Below are 20644 nucleotides of genomic sequence, written 5' to 3' on the forward strand. Positions count from 1 at the left end.
TGGAGGCGTCACCAGAGGGACTTCCTAATGGAGAAGATGTTGAATGTTTCTTTCCAAGGTCAATCGTCATATCCATTATTGCTACCTATGACTTGTCTTCCCCTGCAGGTCACAGAGGTTACAATTTGACGTCTCATCTCCAAATGGCATCCTTCTGTTCCGAGAGACCAGCAAAATGATCACAACTTATGGTAAGGAACCCGCTCTCTTTTTGGTAACCTTCTGTATATATTCTTTATGTATGCAGGTGTTAATGGTCTCATATCATTGTGTTCACCATCAGGTAACAGGATCCTGACTCTGGGCGAGCTTCCTAAGGAGCAGCTCTACGTTCTGAAGTTGAAAGGAATCTCCATATGTTTCTCGGTGCTAAAAGCTGCTCTCAGCGGTAGCTATGTCAATTTCGGGGTCTTCCGCCTGTACGGTGATGAAGCTCTGGATAATGCCCTTCAGACCTTTGTGAAACTACTGCTGTCCGTGCCACATAGTGATCTGCTGGTGAGTGACTACTGCCAGTTCTTGCATTAGGCTACATTCCCACCGTACATGTCCAATGTATCCATAGGTCTCTGTTCACCCATTGGGGGCTAAAACTTTGTCATTGGGAGCTGGAAAATCCTCTGGACCTTTACCTCTGGGTTTCAATCCTCTAGGCCTCGGGCAGAGCCGACTGCACATGCCAGCGGCCACAAGAAAATGGCCGCTAACTCAGCAAGCTGTGTAAGCGGCCATTTTCTTGTGGCCACTTACATAGCTTACTGAGTAAGCGGTCATTTTCTTGTGGCCGCTGGCATACGCACTGTGCTCTGCCCAAGGCCGACAAGATTGAAACCCAGGATGGAAGTAGACGCGTGAAGAGCCCATTCCTGAAGAAGATAGAGGCGGCGCTGGAGATTTCTCTCGCAGCATTGGGGACGTCCCCAATGCTGTTTGATCGCTGAGGACCGCCCCCAGTGCTGCGAAATGAGACAGAACTGATTTGCACACAGAAGAAAACCGAGATTTCTACCAAACGGCGGCGCAGAAAAGACATCTAAAGGTAGGAGAAGAATAGCCGTTCTTAAGGCTATTCCTACATGTTAGTCAGAAAAAAGGATATCCAATGATACGATCCCTTTAAATGGGTTTTTCCTACAAAACTTGCAGATCAGTGGGGTCCGACCACCCAGACCCAAGTGATGAGCAGAACAAGGGACTTTTATATGCCCGTTCTGAATGGAGTGGTGGTCCGGCAGCAGTCCGGCTATCTCTGGCTCTCCCATTGAGCTGAATGGAGCGGTGTGTACACTAGCTGTATACTTCTCTACTCAGAATTGAGGATGAAAATTTCAGTTCTACTGATCAGTGAAGGTCTGGGCGGTCGGACCCCCGTTGATCTGCACGTTATCCACTAACTTATGTTTCATGGGAAAACCACTTCAATGCAGAATATATGGGACCTGATAATCCAATGTGAGTGTTTCTGAGTATGCCGCATTAACAAGGGGAATTATAACATCCATTTGGCAATGTAGTCATCCAGGAGGACTAACAGAGGAACATCAGAATGCAGAGTCTGAACATAAGATGTTCTGTTTCAAAAGTTTTGACCTCTTGTTTTGTAGGATTATCCTAAACTCAGCCAGTCCTATTATTCGCTCCTGGAAGTTCTGACTCAGGATCATATGTCTTTCATCGCCAGCCTGGAGCCCCATGTCATCATGTACATCCTCTCCTCTATCTCCGAGGGGCTCACGGCTCTGGGTAAGCGGGGACTTGCTTACGTTTCCTTATAGTTACTTCATGCTCTGTGATTTTCTAATCCTGGTGTGTTTTCTGTCCACAGACACCATGGTGTGCACAGGGTGCTGCTCCTGCCTGGACCACATAGTCACATACCTCTTTAAACAGCTATCTCGCAGTGGTAAGAAAAGGGGCGCTCCGCCGCCGCAGGAAAGTGAACGCTTCTTACACATCATGCAGCAGCACCCGGAGATGATCCAACAGGTGACCGCTCTGTTTTATAGTGTATCCTAATGGGCAAGACCCTAACCACCATTTTAATCGGGGTTCCTCCCACTGTCTGACAAACAGTAAAGGTTCAAACACCTCTTCAGCTCTCAGGGGTACAGTTTTCAGTGCATGGGTTCACATACTTTCTACATAGAAAACTGTGCCTAGAAAAATTGATTACAGCTGGGGCACAGCACTGTTCTGTTTCAGAGATTTTAGGGGGCTTCGCACTCGGAGCGGTGACCCAGCACCAGATCCTTGACTTGACAGATCCCTGCAGCACCTGATGGATACAGTTGACTATTCATGGGGTCTGCTGGGTTCTACTAGTTAAATATCATTGCATGCACAATGGAATCTACAGTTACAATGCAGATGTGAACAGAACCTTACATACAGTAACCACACGTTGCCGTCATATGACAGATAAGATAAAATGCAGGGTTCAGTTTTTGCAGATGATAAGTGGTATCATGAGTGCCCTCATTGCCTCCTGCGCTCCTGTCTTTGGTCAAGGTCTGGTTTATTGTCATAACCAGGTCACTGATAGGCCTGGAGATTGGACGTGGATTATGCAAGTCCCTAAGATGAAACTAAGGAGCTGATAATAAGCAGTATGTTCAGGTACACAGTCCAGTCACATTAATATGACCACCTGTCAGAATCCAGAATAACCACCTTTGGCAGAGCGGACCGCTGTGAGACGTGCAGGAAGAGAGGGGATGTTGTGATGATGATCACTGGGATGTTGAGCCATGCCGACTCCAGTACCGTGGCCAGCTGCGGTAGGTTACGCTGTTGAGCATCCATGGCGCGAACAACCCAATCAAAGTGGTCCCACAGATTCTCGATTGGGTTCAAGTCCGGGGAATTTGCTGGCCAAGGGAGTACGGTAAACTCATCCTGGTGCTCCTCGAACCACGCATATACACTGCGAGCTTTATGACACGTCGCATTGTCCTGCTGGTAGATGCCATCATCCTGAGGAAAAACATTTTGCATGTAGGGATAAACATGGTCCGCAAGGATAGATGCATACTTGTGTTGATCCATCGTGCCTTCCACAATGATGAGTGCACCCAGATGGCTGATGACACGTGACTTCTGCCTTTGGTTATTTAACGTTGATGTGGTCACATTATTATGAATGGACTGTATATAATGGTCCTTTTCAGCAGGACAGTACATCTATGGGTGTTGTAGGTTATTATGAGGTTGTGTCCGCTCCTGCTACATCAGCTATCAGCCCAGGTCTGTATACCTGTATATATGTATGTATTACCACCGATATTTTATTTCTTTATATCCTTTCCTACACCCCCAGATGCTTTCCACGGTTCTCAATATCATTATATTTGAAGACTGTCGAAATCAGTGGTCAATGAGCCGGCCATTGTTAGGCCTGATACTCCTCAATGAGAAGGTAAGCAGTCTGTTTAATCCAATATACGATTCTTAGATCCATAGCCTGACTTCTTTAACCCTTTTTTTTATTTGTCTGCTAGTATTTTTCGGACCTCCGGAGAAGCATCGTCAGTAGTCAGCCTCCCGAGAAGCAGCAAGCCATGCATCTTTGCTTTGAGAATTTAATGGAAGGAATTGAGGGAAACCTACTCACGAAAAACAGAGACAGGTTAGTGTGAAAGTGGTCATCATCTTGTGCCTGACTATTATAAGGGGTGGGGTGTACAATAGGTGAATAAAGTAGATGACAAAAAACTTTCTACAAAATAGTGAAAAAAAAACAAAAACTGTGAAACAGCACTTTAGGGTCAGTTCACACAGAGTTTTTTTCAGGCGGATTTTGATGCAGAATCCACCTGAAAAAAAAGCCTCCCATTCATTTTAATGGGCGTCACTTGCAGTTTTTTTTCCGCTAGTGGGGAAAATAAGTGACATGACCTATCTTCAGGCAGATTCTGCCTGGAAAAATCCATTGAAGTCAATGGGAGGCGGAAAAAAACAACGCGGTTTTTGCAAACAGTGCTTCAAAAACAGATTTATTTTTTATTTTTTTTAGAGAACTTTCCAGGTCCATTCAGTTTGTTGGAGCAAAAAAAAAAAAATGTCAAAAACTGTGTCAAAAAAGCGTTTCCTAATTCCTGAAGCAGATTTTTGTCAGCTTGCAAAAAAGCTCCTTGTGAACTGACCCTTAAGGGGTAGGTTCATACAGGGTTTTATGCACCGGAACCTGAGGCAGAGGCCGCCTCAGGTTCCGGTCCAAAATACAGGTACCTGCGACTGAATGCTGGTGCACTGCAGCAGCATCCAGTCGCGCACTCCGCTCCGGATTAGGCCCAAATGAATGGGCCTAGTCAGGAGGAGGGAGTGTCTTCAGATATATTCGTGAGGCGACTCCGCCTGAAGAATGAGCACCTCGCTTCTTTTTCCGGGAGCCAGAACAAGCGGCTCCCAGAAAAAAGAACTGACCGGCTCCCATTGATTTCAATGGGAGCCATCTTTTTGATCAAGATTTTGAGGCGAATACTGCCTCAAAATCCTGACCAAAAAACTCAGTGTGAACTTACCCTTAAAAGGATGTTCACACAGGGGAAAATTAAGAGTAATTCCTCTTCATTTTGTGCCGCAGTCATTTTCCGTTGCGGCATCCTGCTGCTGGTTAGGATCGGATGAATGTGGCTAATCTGCAGCAAGTCTCAAGTCTGCAGCAAGATCAAGCAGGATGCTTAATTTTTCCGCATCCTGCTGAGATCTCTACTTCCCTTTGAAAACAAATGGAGGTAGATTCCAGGGCGAAATCCATTCTGCGGCAAATTCCTCTGTGTGAACACAGCCTAAGGCCGGGGCCCCACGGGCCGGAAACGCTGTGGGAAAAATCGCAGCGTTTTACACTACTTGCAAAGTGGATGGGATTCATGTGAATCCCATGCCCACTTTGCGGAAAAAAATCGCAGCGCGGACACACTGTGGTTTCTAAAACTCGCAGCATGTCAATTATATCTATGGAAACGCTGGCGGCTTTCCCATAGATATAATTGGAACAGAAAGTCCGCGGAGGAAAACTGTGAACTTTCTGTTCAAAAAACTGCGGGAAGAACCGCAATGTGTTCACGCGTTGGTTGATCCCACAACGTTTTCGGGCCCGTGGGGACTTAGCCTAAAGGACTTTTCTAGCCTCAAATGGCAATGTTATCAGGACGTGATCTGTGGGGGTCTGACACCCAGACCCTGTGCTGATTAGCTTTTGAGGCAGCCTCTAGGTGCAGAAGCTAGTACAATGGATGGGGAAGGGTTTGCAGCCTGCTCTCATGGACAGGGATGGTTCTGTTTCTGGGTAAATGCAGCCATGTTTTTCTACTCCCTTTACACAGCACGGTGTACTCAGTAGGCAGCACTTACCTCTATGACCTATAATCCCAGCCCTGACTTGTTCCTGCCGCTTTTCTTTTTCACAGGTTTACACAAAATCTCTCAGCCTTCCGACGAGAAGTCAACGACTCAATGAAAAACTCAACCTGCGGCCCCAACAGTAATGAAATGATGAGCTGACCTCTCCCCACACCTCCAGCCATCCTCTCCCCCACCATCTTCCTCCCCTTGTAAAAAACCCTGCACATTTTTTGGTAATGTTTTGAATTCTTTCTACGGACAGGGGAAATATATGGCGAGTGGATCTCTGCCTCCTCCCCCCTCTTTCCACAGAGTGGAGGCGGTTGGGGTGCTGATGAGCGAATGTTAGAGTCACGCCTGTTCACCTGGACTGAGCCCCTATTGATAAATTACAAATATATAAATATATATATATATATATGTATGTATGTGTCATTTGGAGTGACAAGTAAAATCAACCCCCTGCCCTCCCCACAGACTCCCTTCCCCCCCCTTCCTCAGCGTGGATGAACAGAGGAGTGGCAGAGCATTGCGTTGTTAGAGTGAAGCTCTGCAGAGACTGCACTGAAAGGGTGAACAGGTTTTGCAAGGACATTTTGTAATAAACAATCCTGTATACTGAGGGATGCAGCCCTCTCACTGCTCTTATTTTGACTGTGGGGTGAATGATTTGCAGCAGAACCATCTCTCTTTCTGTCTCTCTTGTTGGCTCTTTGGCGCCACCTGGATGCAACCAGAGAGAATGCACTCCACCATTCCGCACCTACACGGAAGTATTGGGAGACCTGTAGTTTAGAACAAAGTGCTTTATTATAACCTGCAATGTATCAATAGTTGCCTTACTAGCCCTGGATGGATCTTGAAGAACTGTGTAATACATTAGCGCTGCAAAGACAACAAGATCGTCTCCGAACTGATATCCTGGCTGCGTTTTTTGGGTTACAAAACACATTTAGGATAAGTTCACACAGGGTTTTTTGGTCAGGATTTTGAGGCCGTATTCGCCTCAAAATCCTGACCAAAAAGACAGCTCCCATTGAAATCAATGGAAGCGAGGTGCTCATTCTTCAGGCCGTTTCACCTCGCGATTTGGCCTGAAGATATTCCCTCCTCCAGACTAGGCCCATTCATTGGGCCTAATCCGGAGCGGAGTGCGCGACTGGATGTCGGTGCAGCGCACCGGCATTCAGTCGCTGCTACCCGTCTTTTGGATCGGAACCTGAGGCGGCCTCCACATCAGGGTCCCCGTCCAAAAAACCCCGTGTGAACTTACCCTTAGAGCCTGGGAGCAAAAGTAAGAAACCACGGTTAAAGCCGTTCTGTATAGTGCAGGGCCCGAGGCGCAGGAGACGTCAAAGGAGAACTCCTGCATCATGCGGCTTACCCCTAGACATAATAGATGGGGGACAATATATCCAAACTGGTACCAAGGGAGTACGGAGTAGTGGTCCATAGTAACCAATCCGGTCTCGCCCCTCTTAATTCCCATGGACGAATCCTTTACATCATCTTTTGCAGCCATTCTTCTTACACCTCCCATAAGGTATCAATTTTTGCCCAAATTTTCTAACCCTAAATTGTATTTTCTTACTATCCACAGGCTCATCTGTTGTGTCAGAAGCGGCTAGTGAATGGGGAGCATGTGCAGCATGGCTTCTATCCCAGTAATACCGTAGGAGTGGCGCACCTATGAGGGGGCCAGGTCTGCTGTGTCACCCCTATTACTTGTATAGGAGCATGCAGCGCCCGTCCACTAGTAGTTTCCATGCCCTGTCCTGTGGATAGCATCACATGGGAAGGGACAACACTCCAAAAGTTGTTGCTTTTCTAATGAGCTTGCTAGTTATTTTATTTATATGCAATAATACTGAAATCTGTATAAAATAATCAGTCCAAAAATATTGCACGTCCGGCTTGTATATCACATGCGGTAATAGATTCAGATATACAACATCCAATTCGGAAGTTGGGGCGTGCATGACCATAATCAATACTGCGCAACATTCCTATCCCTTCAATAAAGCCTTGCCGAAACGTTATTGAATATCGCCATGCACACACCAACTTCTGAATCTCTTACCGTATGTGACATACAAGCCGGATGTAGAATATTTTTTGGCTGATTATTTTATAGGGATCGCAGGGTGTCGACCCTTCCCATGTGATAGTGTTGAGGGACCATGTGCTGTGAGGGACCGTTCTCACTGATTCTGGTGCGGAATCCGCGCTTAAAAAAAAAAAAAAAAGACTCCCATTGACTTCAATGGATTCCGTGGAACACATTGAAATCAATGGGAGGATTTTTTTTTTCCAGCATTGATTCTGACGCGGATTCCATGCCAGAGTCAGCGCCTACTTCCTTCGTGTAAATGGACCCTAATAGAGGAGTGTGCGGCCTGTCCTGTGGCCAGGTATTCAGCATGAAATATCGGTTTGGGGGTCAGAAAACCCCTTTAGGCCAAGGCTCTACATTGCAGAAACGTTGCTTCATATACATTTATGAAAATACAAGGCAGTTTGTGAGGATTATTCTCATGCAAATCCTCAACAACGTTCACATGGCAGAAAATGAAGAGGAATATGAGGCAGACGTCCACCTTGGCTTATTCTGTTTCTGTTATATCCGTTCTCCTGCCCAGGCCTCGTTTACCCAACATGGCATTCCCCATAACATAGTAATATGCATTGTACTATTCCTCTGTTATTCCTCCTGAAAATGTATGAATAAATTGAAAAGTGAGAGGTGTGTCCTTACACATTGATATTGTTCAATCGGTGCTGACAATCCCTGTTAGAATAGGGCCACACCTCTTTGACAAGATTAGATGTCAACACCCAGTTGTCAATATATTCATAGTTCCAGGAACAATAACAGGGGAACCCCATAGTGTAGAGAATAGTTCCACATTCTGTATTAGTTCCAGCTTCATCATACAGTGATATCCAGGCACAACATGTCTGATCACTGCCTTAACCACTTCCGGACTGCCCGTAGACTATATACGTCCAGATAGTGGTTGCCTAGTTCTGACAGGACTTACCGGTGCATCCAGTCAGAACACAGCAGCTGCATGGAGATCGTGCAGCTGCTGAAGCTGGGAGCCGGCTGTAACTTCAGCTGAAGCTCCCAGAGAGAAGGCAGGGAAGGTTTATTCCTTTCCCTGCCTTCTCGATCGCGGTGTATACAGCGCTCAATGAGCGCTGTATACACAGCTATGGGCGCCGCCATCTGACCCAGCGGTCACATGATCCGCCAGGAGCAGCGTCTTGCAAGAGCTGCTGGGTCCTGTAAGCTGTATATACAGTGTGTAGGAGGCTGTATTCCTCCTGCATCTGAGGCTAAATGTAGCAGCCTCAGTTATAGGGGAAATCAGCCTCCCTAACAAAAAAAAAAAATGTGATCAGATGTCCCCAAAGGTATGGGGGTGCCCTTATGGGGACACAATCTGAAAATAAAATATAAAAATAAATAAAATAATCCGCTAATAAAACGACGTTATTAAAGGTTACAGCCCCACTCCCGACGACACCATACAAAATAAAAATTACCGTAACGGAGAGGAAAAACTATATTATAAAGTTTTTTTTAGTAGTGCTTTATGTTAAATTTAAAAAAAATAAAGTGAAAACCAGACATAATTTCCCTCCTATTATGTCTATATTTTCCCGGATATAAAAAAAATTAAAACACATTCGAAAATAAAAACAAAACATAAAAATAAAGCCCTATGTGTCCCCGAAAAAAGACGCAAAAATTTGTTGAATGAGACATACGAGAAAAATGTTACAGCCCTCAAAACCGCACATACAAAAAAAAACTAAAATGTGTCTGGTCCCGGACCACAAACTGGCCCGGTACTGAAGTGGTTAAAGGACACGTTCTCTTCTCAGGCTGTCTTCAACCTCCATTTTTTTAGGGGGGGATCAGTGAACCCGCTGCAGTTCTGGCTATAGATTTGGCGTCAAATCCAGGAACAAGTCCCTTTATGGGAAATAAGGAAACCAATCTTGTTAGATGCTGGAGTTATATGAATTGTAATAGAAGAATCTGCTGCTAAAATTCCATTTTCCCCATTCATTTCAATGGGAGGCAGCCATTTTATTTCCTGTCATTCAAACCTCCTATTGAAGTGAAGGCGAGGAGGAAATTTTCTGCCATGTGAACCCAGCCTTAGAACTTCTAGGAGTTCATTATAGGTGTAAAGGAAACAATATATAGTGACTGAGCTATTAACATCCATTGTGTACTGACTGCATGAGCTGAACAGGTCTTGCTGGGTTTGTGGGTGATAAGGGTATTGAAATAAGAGGACAAATGGCCCATGAATGGCTATGTATAAGGCCTATGTCTTGGACACCGATTCCAACATATACCAATGACAGAAGTCTCCAGTGTACGTTACTGTATATACATAAAGTGCTATACATTGCCTATATCTGCATAAAAAAAGTATGGTTAAATATATTTAGGTCTTGTTCAGATGGCCATACTGTAGCTGAAAATCCCATCCGGACTAAGGGTCTAATGACCTAAACTAGTTGCATAAGGGTAAGTTCACATGGGGTATTTTGGTCAGGATTTTGAGGCCGTATCCGCCTCAAAATCCTGACCAAAAGCACGGCTCCCATTGAAATCAATGGGAGCCGGTCAGTTCTTTTATCTGGGAGCCGTTTGGTCCGGCTCCCAAAAAAAAAGAAGCGAGGTGCTCATTCAGGCGGATTCACCTCGCAACATCCACGTGAAGACTCTACCTCCCGACTAGGCCCATCCATTTGGGCCTAATCTGGAGCGGAGTGCGCTACTGGTGCACTGCATCCAGTCGTGGCTACCTGTATTATGGTCCAGAACCTGAGGCGGAGTCCATACCACAAAACCTCATGTGAACTTACCCTAAGGGCTGCCTCAGGTTCCGGTCCAAAATACAGGTAGCCATGACTGAATGCCGGTGCACTCTGCTCCGGATTAGGCCCAGATGAATGGGCCCAGTCAGGAGTGTCTTCAGGAGGATGTCACAAGGCGAATCGGCCAGAAGAATGAGCACGTTGCTTCTTTTTCCAGGAGCCAGAACAAACCGGATCCCGGAAAAAAGAACTGACCGGCTCCCATTGATTTCAGTGGGAGCCGTCTTTTTGGTCAAGATTTTGAGGCAGATACGGCCTCGAAATCCTGACCAAAACTCTGTGTGAACTTGGCCTAATAGATCCCACAGTCAAGGTGGAAGTTACACCAGTATGGCCAGCAAGACCCCCAGCAATAACGAGAACAAGGGCCCTTGCACCTCATCATACTGACACGCCTTTCACTATAGCTGAACACTGAATTGAATAGAGAGGTAGCATACGTACCCGACCATGCTCATGAATGGTGGAGTGTAACAGTGATATCCCTGCCAATCGGACGGTTATTTTGCATCCACACGTTACATTTGTGAATAAACCCCTTTAAATTTCCCATTCCTTTTCATGCCACCCTTTACTTTGGCACAAAAAAAAACCCACAACACATGGTCCCGGCCTAACACTGTATCCACACAACTCCTAGCCCGGAGCTATGACGACTTCCCTCTCCTTCCAGTCTACGCAGGGCAGGGGAAGTGACATTATCATCCTGTCCTGTTTTTAGGGCTGGATGTGTGGAAGCCATCATTTAGGAGAATTCCTAGAAGGTTTTCCCAGTACAGTGGCGGAGATGTGTCCAGGACTAAGACAACTATTACGACAAACAAATCAATGGGAAATATACAGACAATTTATTAAAATTAGAAAAAAAAAACCCCAGGTGTCCAAATACTTAAATGGCACTTTGTCTGAAGCGGTTGTAAAGTCTGTGGCGGCAGCAATGAATTTTGGGTATTTTATTGTTTGCCAAATGAGTGTATAGTGGAAACTGCAGAAAATAAAGTATGAGTTGTTTGGTAACTGGTATTGTCATGTAGGGCAAGGGTTATCCAAGGACCCCCACCCCACTAGGTCTAGTAGTGCAACGTTAGCTGTAGACGTCCCAGCGCCTGTCTGACGCTGTTCAGACTCTGCCCCTAGTGCTCGTCACTTTGCAGCTTCTTTCGCTCTGTGATTGTAAACGGCGTCATTACAGCCTTCTCTGTTCCGTGCTATTTCTACGGCAAAGAATTGAATTCTGGTAGCTGAAAGGCAGAAGGGGAAATCATTATATTCAAAGACAGCTGGTAAGTCATACAGAACAATATAGAAATGTGAGGCTGAGTTCACATGGGGTATTTTGGTCAGGATGTTGAGGCCGTACCCGCCTCAAAATCCTGGCCAATAAGATGGCTCCCACTGAAATCAATGGGAGCCGTTTGTTCCAGCCCCCCCCCCCCAAAAAAAAAAAAAAAAAAGTAAGATGGTCATTCTTCAGGCGGAATCACCTCACGATTCGGCCTGAAGACACTGCCTCCTCCAGACTAGGCCCATTCATTTGGGCCTAATCCGGAACGGAGTGCACGACTGGATGCCGGTGTACTGCATCGGCATCCAGTTGCACCTACCCATATTTTGGTCTGGAACTTGAGCCGGGCTCCACTTCAGGTTCCGGACCAAAAAACCCTGTGTGAACCCAGCCTAATGAGGGTGCTAAGTCTCAATGTCACTGTGAGGACATCTGAGTTTCCCTATAATCTAGGAGACCCCTCCAATCCTTAAAATGAAGGTGTTGCCGCACTGTTTCCTGTTTACAGTAGTGCTCCACCCACTACTGCACAATGGACGCCAATGGAGTTCAACTGACTAAGGGCGAGTTCACACTGAGTATACACCAGCTTATTCTGAACGTAAAACACGTTCAGAATCAGCGGCGTATAAAGCAGTTCCCATTCATTTCAATGGGAGCCGGCATACGAGCGCTCCCCATTGAAATTAATGGGCTGCTTTTTTCACTACGAGCAGTCCCATTGAAGTGAATGGGATGTGCTCGCGTGTACGGCTCGGAATGAGCCAAGCGCCGGGCCTCTTCACACAGCGAGCCATACACGCGAGCGCTTCCCATTCACTTCGGCTTCCCATAGAAATGAATGGGAACTGCTTTATACGCCGCTTATTCTGAACATGTTTTACGTTCAGAATAAGCTGGCGTATACTCAGTGTGAACTCACCCTTACAGTGGTGTCCATCTGGTTTTACTATGCAACCAACTAACTTGCATGAGGCCTTGTCAGCATTCTCCATTTCTATACACTCACAGAAGATGGTATTCTCCTCCGTATACTCCTTGCTGCTGTCCAGTCTTAACAAGGTCCCGTAGTTAAAGTCTTCCACCTCTTTCTCGAACTGCATGCAGAAAGGCCTCCATTTCTGAGGGGTTATAAAACGCTTGTCAGGATGACGCACATATCATTAGGTAAGTAGAAGTTCCTCAGGTATGTCTTTACCTCTTTGGCTGCCGGGGACTTGAGATCTTCAGGGTCGATAACATCAATACGAAGGTCTGGAAATTCTGATCGAAAAATTGTGTAGATCTTATCGTCTAATCGGGTCAGTTTCAGGAGGCGAGGGTCAACCGAGGATATAAGCTGGAGGAGACAATGTAGAAAAGGAGCATAAGCAGGACTAGAGGAGTGTTCACTCAGCTCGGATTTTGGCTAGAATTCTCTCGGCATAGGTCTTGGCACAAGCAGGAACTTGATTCCATAAGGGAAAGGTTCTGAATTTTGGCAGGATACATGGCTGCTAGACAGGTTGGAACTGTGTATGAAGTCCTTAAGGCATGGTCAAACGTTAGAATTTGGAGGTACTTGTTGAGGCGGGTTCGGCCTCAAAAATTGGCTCCAAAGTCCATCTTTAATCTAGGCGCCGAAAAATTGAAGTTTCCTGCTGTAGATTTAGCAGCACAGACTACAGCCAAATATCGCCATTATTTCTGAGGTTAATCCAATGTGATTATCAAATCAATACCCATTGCCCAAAACCACATGGTCACGTGGGCCAGATAAGACTACACAAAATCTACATCCAGTGTCCAAACTTACATTAAAGTACACCTCCGCGTGCTGATACGCCTTCATGGCCCACACCATCTCCACATTGGGCTGCAAAATAGAAGATATTGACCAATTACAATTTATACTGTGCAACTTGGGGAAGAAATCATATTCATCCCAGTTTATGCAAGTTTACTGTTGGTGCAGTATAGTCACCCTGAGGGTACGTTCACACGGGGTCGTATCCGCCTCAAAATCCTGACCAAAAAGACGGCTCCAATTGAAATCAATGGGAGCCGGTCAGTTCTTTTTTCTGGGAGACGTTTGTTCTGGCTCCCGGAAAAAGAAGTGAGATGCTCATTCTTCAGGCAGATTCGTTTCGTAACATCCACCTGAAGACACTCCCTCCCGACTAGGCCCATTCATTTGGGCCTAACCCGGAGCGGAGTGCGCGACTGGATGCTGGTGCACTGTACCGGCATCCAGTCATAGCTACCTGTATTTTGGACCTCCGCCTCAGGTTCCAGTTCAAAAAACCCCGTGTGAACTTACCCTAAAAGGCATCATGCAGAGCAGGACCAGCTGTGATCTCAAAGTGATGTGAACTCCAAGCTTAGGGCACATTCACACAACTGAATTTTAGCCATGAAACTCTGTCCATATGTTGGCCAGATTTACCAGCCTGCAACTTATGCCGGGAGAGGAACTCCTAAGCAGTATAGTTAAGTATGCTACTAGGGGTTCCTGCCTCCTAATGACCTACTGTCCTGTACAGGCTATAGCAGTAGGGGGCAGTATGTCACCAGAAGACAGGGACTCTGTACTGCCCCTCTCCTGGCAGACTGTTCAGGCCTGTAAATCCAGCCAACACACAGACTGCATTGCATGGCTGAAACTGTTTGTATGAATGCAATCCTTACTAGAGAGGAGCGAGTAGTATTCATTCAAATACCTTCCCTGTATAGTTATTGGTGTAATCGGTCGCATACCACGTGGTACACGCAGTAAAAATTTGATGCCCCTCCCACCTTCCCTGGGAGTCGTCGTCTAATTGACAACTAGATATGTATTCCAAAAAAAAAAAGACAGCAGTTCATTCGGATAAGATAATCCTTTAATAGTCCCACAATGGGGAACTTTCAGTGATACAGTTTCATGGATGGTGAGCTGGTGAAGCTCAAAGTTACAAAACAGCATCTGGGCCTTAAAGCAGCCGTTCTAAGAAATGTCCAAAGAACGGCTTTAAAGGAACACAAATTGTGGTTGCTTAGGGAACTAAATCTCATATCGACTAGTATAAACGATATATTACAGTAATGTGAGGGTCCGTGCACACCATGTAACACGGCGCTGATTCTGACACGTTAACTCGTGTCAGAGTCAGCGCTGCAAAACAGAATCCCATTGACTTCAATAGGTTCCGTTTAGTGCGAGTAACACATTGAAATCAATGGGTTAAAGAGCCTCCCGTTGGTTTCAATGTGTTACGCGCGCTAAACGGAACCCATTGAAGTCAATTGGATTCTGTTTTGCAGCGCTGACTATGACACCAGTTTACGTGTCAGAACCAACGCCCCATTACATCGTGTGAACGGACCCTGATGGTTCCTGCACAGGTTTATCCACAGCGTCCTTGCATGCAGAAAAGTCAGATCCACTGCATAATAAACAACAGTATCCTGATTATAAGCAAATATATACCAGTATACACACTTACATCATTGCCATAAGACTCTGCAGGAAGAGACAACGCCTCTGCCACTGACAGTGCTTCTGCTGCTCCCTGGAAAATGAACAGAAAAGTGACATTATTGCATATCCTGTATATATATATATATATATATATATATATATATATATTTTGTTTTTGATTTTTTATTATATATATATTTTTTTTTTTAAATTTAATCTCATGCACTCATTTTATATTAGGCCTATCCAATTATTATGATATGTACAAAAAAAAGCGTGTTTTTTTTTAGGTTATATTCCGTTTGAAGTGCCCATGAACATGATATATGTAATATCCCGGTGTGTTTATTGTATAGACAGCACACAGATGCCATCTGTTCTGGTTTCCCATGACGCAGTCGCGTGCACATTGCCTTACACGGTAAAACAACACTTTTACCGTAAATTGCTGTTCAGTGTCTACCAGAATGGAGCAAAACCGCACCAATTTATGGTAAAGCTGCAAACATGCAATGTGGCCATCCTTAGCGGAGTGGAAAGAGCTGCACCGTGTGAATACAGCTTTAAGTATAAGGGTGCATGTCATTTTTGGTGAGGGTGGGTTTACCAATCTAATGCAGTAGCACATAGGTATAAATAGAGACTAGGAGGCTTCACTACAGGACATGTATGGAGCAGAGGGCACAATAATCTGGCCCCAGTCACTCATGTTAATCCCGTGGTGGGGAACAACAAGTCTCAGAACGTCTGCTCTATCCAAAGGGCTTGTAGGCACTGGATGATAGACCACGTGTTTCGGCCAGTACCATTACAGTGACGGGAGGGGGGGGTTCAGATGCCCCCCTGTCTATAATAAAGAGATTACAACGCCCTCTATAGTCATGCCAAATTACTACGAAAGCGTTATAAATACTTACCAACGAACCTAAACCACCCAAATCTCCCGGAGCCTCCATGTTGATAACCTCTGCTCTTTTCCCTCTCACCCGGAAATTCTTGTCCTCCCACAAACACCCCCCCCCCAGAACTATGAAGCGCTTTCAGCCATTGTAAGTATGCCGCGCGTTCTGCGCGTGCGCAGAGATTGTGACGGCTGATTGGTTGACAGCGCAACCTCAAGCGACAAACACTCCAGCCAATGATAGGGCAGGAGGAGGGCGGTTGCTATGGAAGCCGGGCAGTTTTTTTGTACATGTAATACGGCGGGGGGTCACGTGACGAGTAGCGCTTTTTCCCGCCTTATTTGTGTGGCTGCGCTGTGCTTGACGCTCGCTCGGTTTCTGAGGAGAAGATGAGGTGAAAAACGTTCGGCTGCAGGAGGAGAAGTATTTCACAAACACAGTTATCAAAACCTCAATAGCAAGCCAAACTGTGCCAACCGTGCCACCGGAATTAATGGGAGCGCCACAGGTGTTCTTTTACAATTTGAGACAGGGGCCCCACATTGTGAAAACGCTAAGATTTGTCTGTGGCGTTCTACAGTCCCTGCAGAGTGAATGGGATTCTGGCGAATTGCAGAAAAAAATCCGCAGCGTAAACGTTACGATTTTAAAACCCATTGCGCAGAGGAAAACTGGACTTTCTGTGAAAAGCGCTGTAGAAATAACCACAACGCGTTTCTGCCAGGGTCTATTCTGTAATGCTTTTTGGCTGCCGCCTGCTACGTGGCGCCTTACACTAAGTTCACACGAGCGTTTGGGCTTCTGTTCTTCGGATCAGCAAGGGGACCCAAAAAACCGAAACCCTGTCCGATTAAAAAGCAAAACCCCATGGACGCCATAGACCAGGGGTAGGCAACCTTTTTTGTTCGGCGTACCGATTTAAATGAAAAAAATCACAGATGAGGTCCTTGGAGTTCCGGTCAATAATTGTAAGGCTGACGACCCCTATAATAAAGTCATATACCACAAACCATAGCACAGAAGTGCTGCCACCAGATGCTTCAGGACACATGTGGTTACTGCTATTTCCTGGGACGCAGCTGTACTTTTCCATTAGAAGTAATGAAAGTCCATGTGCAGCCTGCAACTAGTGGTAAATGGATGTGTCCAGGAGCACTGAATGGCGGTATTCTTAGGGTGCATGCACACTACGTAACGCCGGGCGTGTATGAGAGCCGTACACGCCGGCGTTACAGCAGGGCTGCCGAACACTTCCCATTCACTTCAATGGGAGCGCTCGTAAACGCCGCTGTTACGAGCGCTCCCATTGAAGTGAATGGGAAGTGTTCGGCAGTCTGCTGTAATGCCGGCGTGTACGGCTCTCATACACGCCCGGCGTTACGTAGTGTGCATGCACCCTTATGGTGGAAACAGACTATGTATCTGAATGCAAAAACACACCGTTATAAAGAATAATGTTCCATAGCAGCCCCTGCAACTGTATTATGTCCCATAGTGGCCCCTGCACACAGTATTATCCCCTATAGTGGCCCCTGCACACAGTATTATGTCCCATAGCGGCCGCTGCACACAGTATTATCCCCTATAGTGGCCCCTGCACACAGTATTATGTCCCATAGCGGCCGCTGCACACAGTATTATGCCCCATAGCGGCCATGCACACAGTATTATGCCCCATAGTGACCCCTACACACAGTATTATGTACCATAGCGGCCCCTGCACACAGTATTATGCCCCATAGTGGCCCCTGCACACAGTATTATGTCCCATAGCGGCCCCTGCACACAGTATTATATCCCATAGTGGCCCCTGCACACAGTATTATCCCCCATAGTGGCCCCTGCACACGGTATTATGTCCCATAGCAGCCGCTGCACATGGTATTATGTCCCATAGCGGCTGCTGCACACAGTATTATGTCCCATAGAGGCCCCTGCACACAGTATTATGTCCCATAGCAGCCGCTGCACACGGTATTATGTCCCATAGCGGCCCCTGCACACAGTATTATCCCCCATAGTGGCCCCTGCACACAGTATTATGTCCCATAGTGGCCCCTGCACACAGTATAATGTCCCATAGTGGCCCCTGCACACAGTATTATGTCCTATAGAGGCCCCTGCACACAGTATAATGTCCCATAGTGGCCCCTGCACACAGTATTATGTCCCATAGAGGCCCCTGCACACAGTATTATGTCCCATAGAGGCCCCTGCACACAGTATTATGTCCCATAGAGGCCCCTGCACACAGTATTATGTCCCATAGCGGCTGTTGCACACGGTATTATGTCCTATAGCGGCCGCTGCACACGGTATTATGTCCCATAGCGGCCGCTGCACACGGTATTATGTTCTACAGTTTTATGTCCCACGACAAGAGGAAAGACTATCCAGTTGAAAGCGACATGGATTCGGGCAGCCATCAGGATATATGAAAGTAAATTGAATTGGGCATATTTGAGGACAAAAAGGCTTCAGATTAAGAAGCAAAATGGGTGCCAACAATGGGACTGACTGTCCGAAGAGTTGCCAGGTCATTCTATACATAGCCATCAAAAGCAACACGCATGTGAACAGGATCATCAAACATGGAAGGTAGTGCCTAAAGTATTGCAACCCCTGAAACAGAGGGGGAGACTGTAGGATAAATGCTATGTAAGCTTTGGGACTAAGTAAATTCTATGGAGGATCTTTAAAGAGGATTCCATAAGGTGTGACCTGCCAACTGCTTTTGTACAACAGTCAATCCATTGGGCTGAGGTCAAGGTAGAATCAAGGTCTCACTCCCAGTCGCTTATAGTCAAGCTTAATATCACAAGGTTCAACAAGCTATATATAAAGAAGGGAGAGCCTGTGTCTGCAGCTCAATATAGGCATGGTCTCACAAAGTCAGAAGGGGAAATCTCTGTATTAGATGGGGTAAGAGAACGAAGAAAATGGAGGCAGAAGCCACCTCAGGTTCCGATCCAAAAACCGGGTAGCTGTGACTGAAAGCCGGGCACTGCAGCGGCATCCAGCCACACTCTCCGCTCCGGATTATGCCCAATGAATGAGCCTAGTCAGAGGAGGGAGTGTCTTCAGGCTCAATCGCGAGATGACTTGGCCTGAAGAATGAGCATCTCGATTCTTTTTTCCGGGAGCCGGAAGAAACGGCTTCCTGAAAAAAAACTCCTGAGCGCCTCCCATTGATTTCAATGGGAGCCGTCTTTTTGGTCAGGATTTTGAGGCGGATACGGCCTCAAAATCCTGACCAAAAAACTCTATGTGAACTTACCTTAACACCTCATGGGGATAGTCTTGGAGGGAAATGGGGGTTGTAAAACCAATCAGTGGCCTCAGAGAGGGGCTTGCGATGTCGCTACCTGTGACATTATGGGTCTTTTCCTGAGGCTGCTGAGGTCACGTGACTTGCTGAAGCCAATCAGAGACTTCAGCGGAGCTCTGGAAGAGACCTCCAAGAGGACATCGAGGACAGGTGAGTATGATTTTTTTTTTTTTAACCTCTCCCAATTGTTCAGGAATTAAAAAAAATGGACAACGTCTTTAACATTGACAATACACTATGTGATCAAAAGTATCCAGACACCCCCAAAAACATACGTTTTTCATATTAGGTGCATTGTGCTGCCCCCTACTGCCAGGTACTCCATATCAGCGACCTCAGTAGACATTAGACATCATGAGAGAGCAGAATGGAGCGCTCTGCGGAACTCACGGACTTCGAACGTGGTCAGGTGATTGGGTGCCGCACATCACGCAGGTCAATGCCAAACAACGTCTCGCTTGGTGTAAGGAACGTAAACATTGGATGATTGAACAGTGGAAAAACGTGCAGACTGACGAATCATGGTACACAGTGTGGCGATCCGATGGCAGGGTGTGGGTATGGCGAATGCCCGGTGAACGTCATCTGCTAGCGTGTGTAGTGCCAACAGTAAAATTCGGAGGCGGTGGCATTATGGTGTGGTCGTGTTTTTCATGGAGTTGTTTTGCGTGGCACTATCACATCACAGGCCTACATTGATGTTTTAAACACCTTCTTGCTTCCCACTGTTAATGAGCAATTCGAGGATGGCGATTGTATCTTTCAACACGATCGAGCACCTGTTCATACTGCACAGCCTGTGGCGGAGTGGTGACACGACAATAACATCTCTGTAATGGACTGGCCTACAGAGTCCTGACTTGAATCCTATAGAACACCTTTGGGATGTTTTGGAACGCCGACTTCGTGCCAGGCCTCACCGACCTACATCGATACCTCTCCTCAGTGCAGCACTCCGTGAAGAATGGGCTGCCATTCCCCAAGAAACCTTCCAGCACCTGATTGAACGTATGCCTGCCAGAGAGGAAGCTGTCATCAAGGGTAAGGGTAGGCCGACACCATATTGAATTCCAGCATTACCAATGGAGGGCGCCACAAAGTTGTAAGTCATTTTCAGCCGGGTGTCCAGATACTTTTGATCACATAGTGTAAATGTTGTCTGCTGCCTCCAATGCTTTCTGTAGAAAGGAAAACATTCCATAGTGAATCCCACCCCACTTTGCTGTGAAAAATGCGATACGGAAATGTGACAATTTCTAAAACTGTTAATTATACCTATGTAAACGCCGGCGGTTTCCCTATAGGTATAATCGAAGCAGAAATTCCACAGAGGAAACCTCTGCAAACTTTCTGTTCAGAGCGCTGCAGGAGGAACCGCGATGCGTTGCCGCTGCTGTTTTTCACGTATCTTTTTTTTGCTGCAGGACGCCCCCTGGGGCTGTAAC

The 20644-nt window shown here is 46.3% G+C and overlaps 2 protein-coding genes across 2 annotated transcripts in view; one reads left to right on the forward strand and one right to left on the reverse strand.

Moving 5' to 3' along the window:
- XPO7 (exportin 7) overlaps window positions 1-5991 on the forward strand; it is a 39402-nt gene extending 33411 nt beyond the window's left edge. The window contains exons 22-28 of the mRNA XM_075272709.1: window positions 109-191; window positions 284-498; window positions 1605-1743; window positions 1826-1986; window positions 3317-3415; window positions 3498-3625; window positions 5409-5991. Of these exons, the coding sequence (XP_075128810.1) occupies window positions 109-191; window positions 284-498; window positions 1605-1743; window positions 1826-1986; window positions 3317-3415; window positions 3498-3625; window positions 5409-5502 (919 nt within the window). The 3' untranslated portion in view covers window positions 5503-5991. The remainder of the gene's footprint in view (window positions 1-108; window positions 192-283; window positions 499-1604; window positions 1744-1825; window positions 1987-3316; window positions 3416-3497; window positions 3626-5408) is intronic.
- Window positions 5992-11079: 5088 nt separating this feature from the next.
- On the reverse strand, window positions 11080-15952 carry PBDC1 (polysaccharide biosynthesis domain containing 1). Its single transcript, XM_075276108.1, has 6 exons — window positions 15887-15952; window positions 14995-15060; window positions 13326-13385; window positions 12729-12869; window positions 12540-12651; window positions 11080-11486 (listed from the first exon to the last, which is right to left on the reverse strand). Exons 1-6 carry the CDS (start codon window positions 15923-15925, stop codon window positions 11389-11391), a joined length of 516 nt encoding a protein of 171 aa, XP_075132209.1. The 5' UTR covers window positions 15926-15952; the 3' UTR covers window positions 11080-11388.
- Between the last annotated feature and the right edge of the window lie 4692 nt (window positions 15953-20644).

This window comes from Leptodactylus fuscus, chromosome 5 (assembly GCF_031893055.1).
Source record: "Leptodactylus fuscus isolate aLepFus1 chromosome 5, aLepFus1.hap2, whole genome shotgun sequence".
NCBI classification, from domain to species: domain Eukaryota; kingdom Metazoa; phylum Chordata; class Amphibia; order Anura; family Leptodactylidae; genus Leptodactylus; species Leptodactylus fuscus.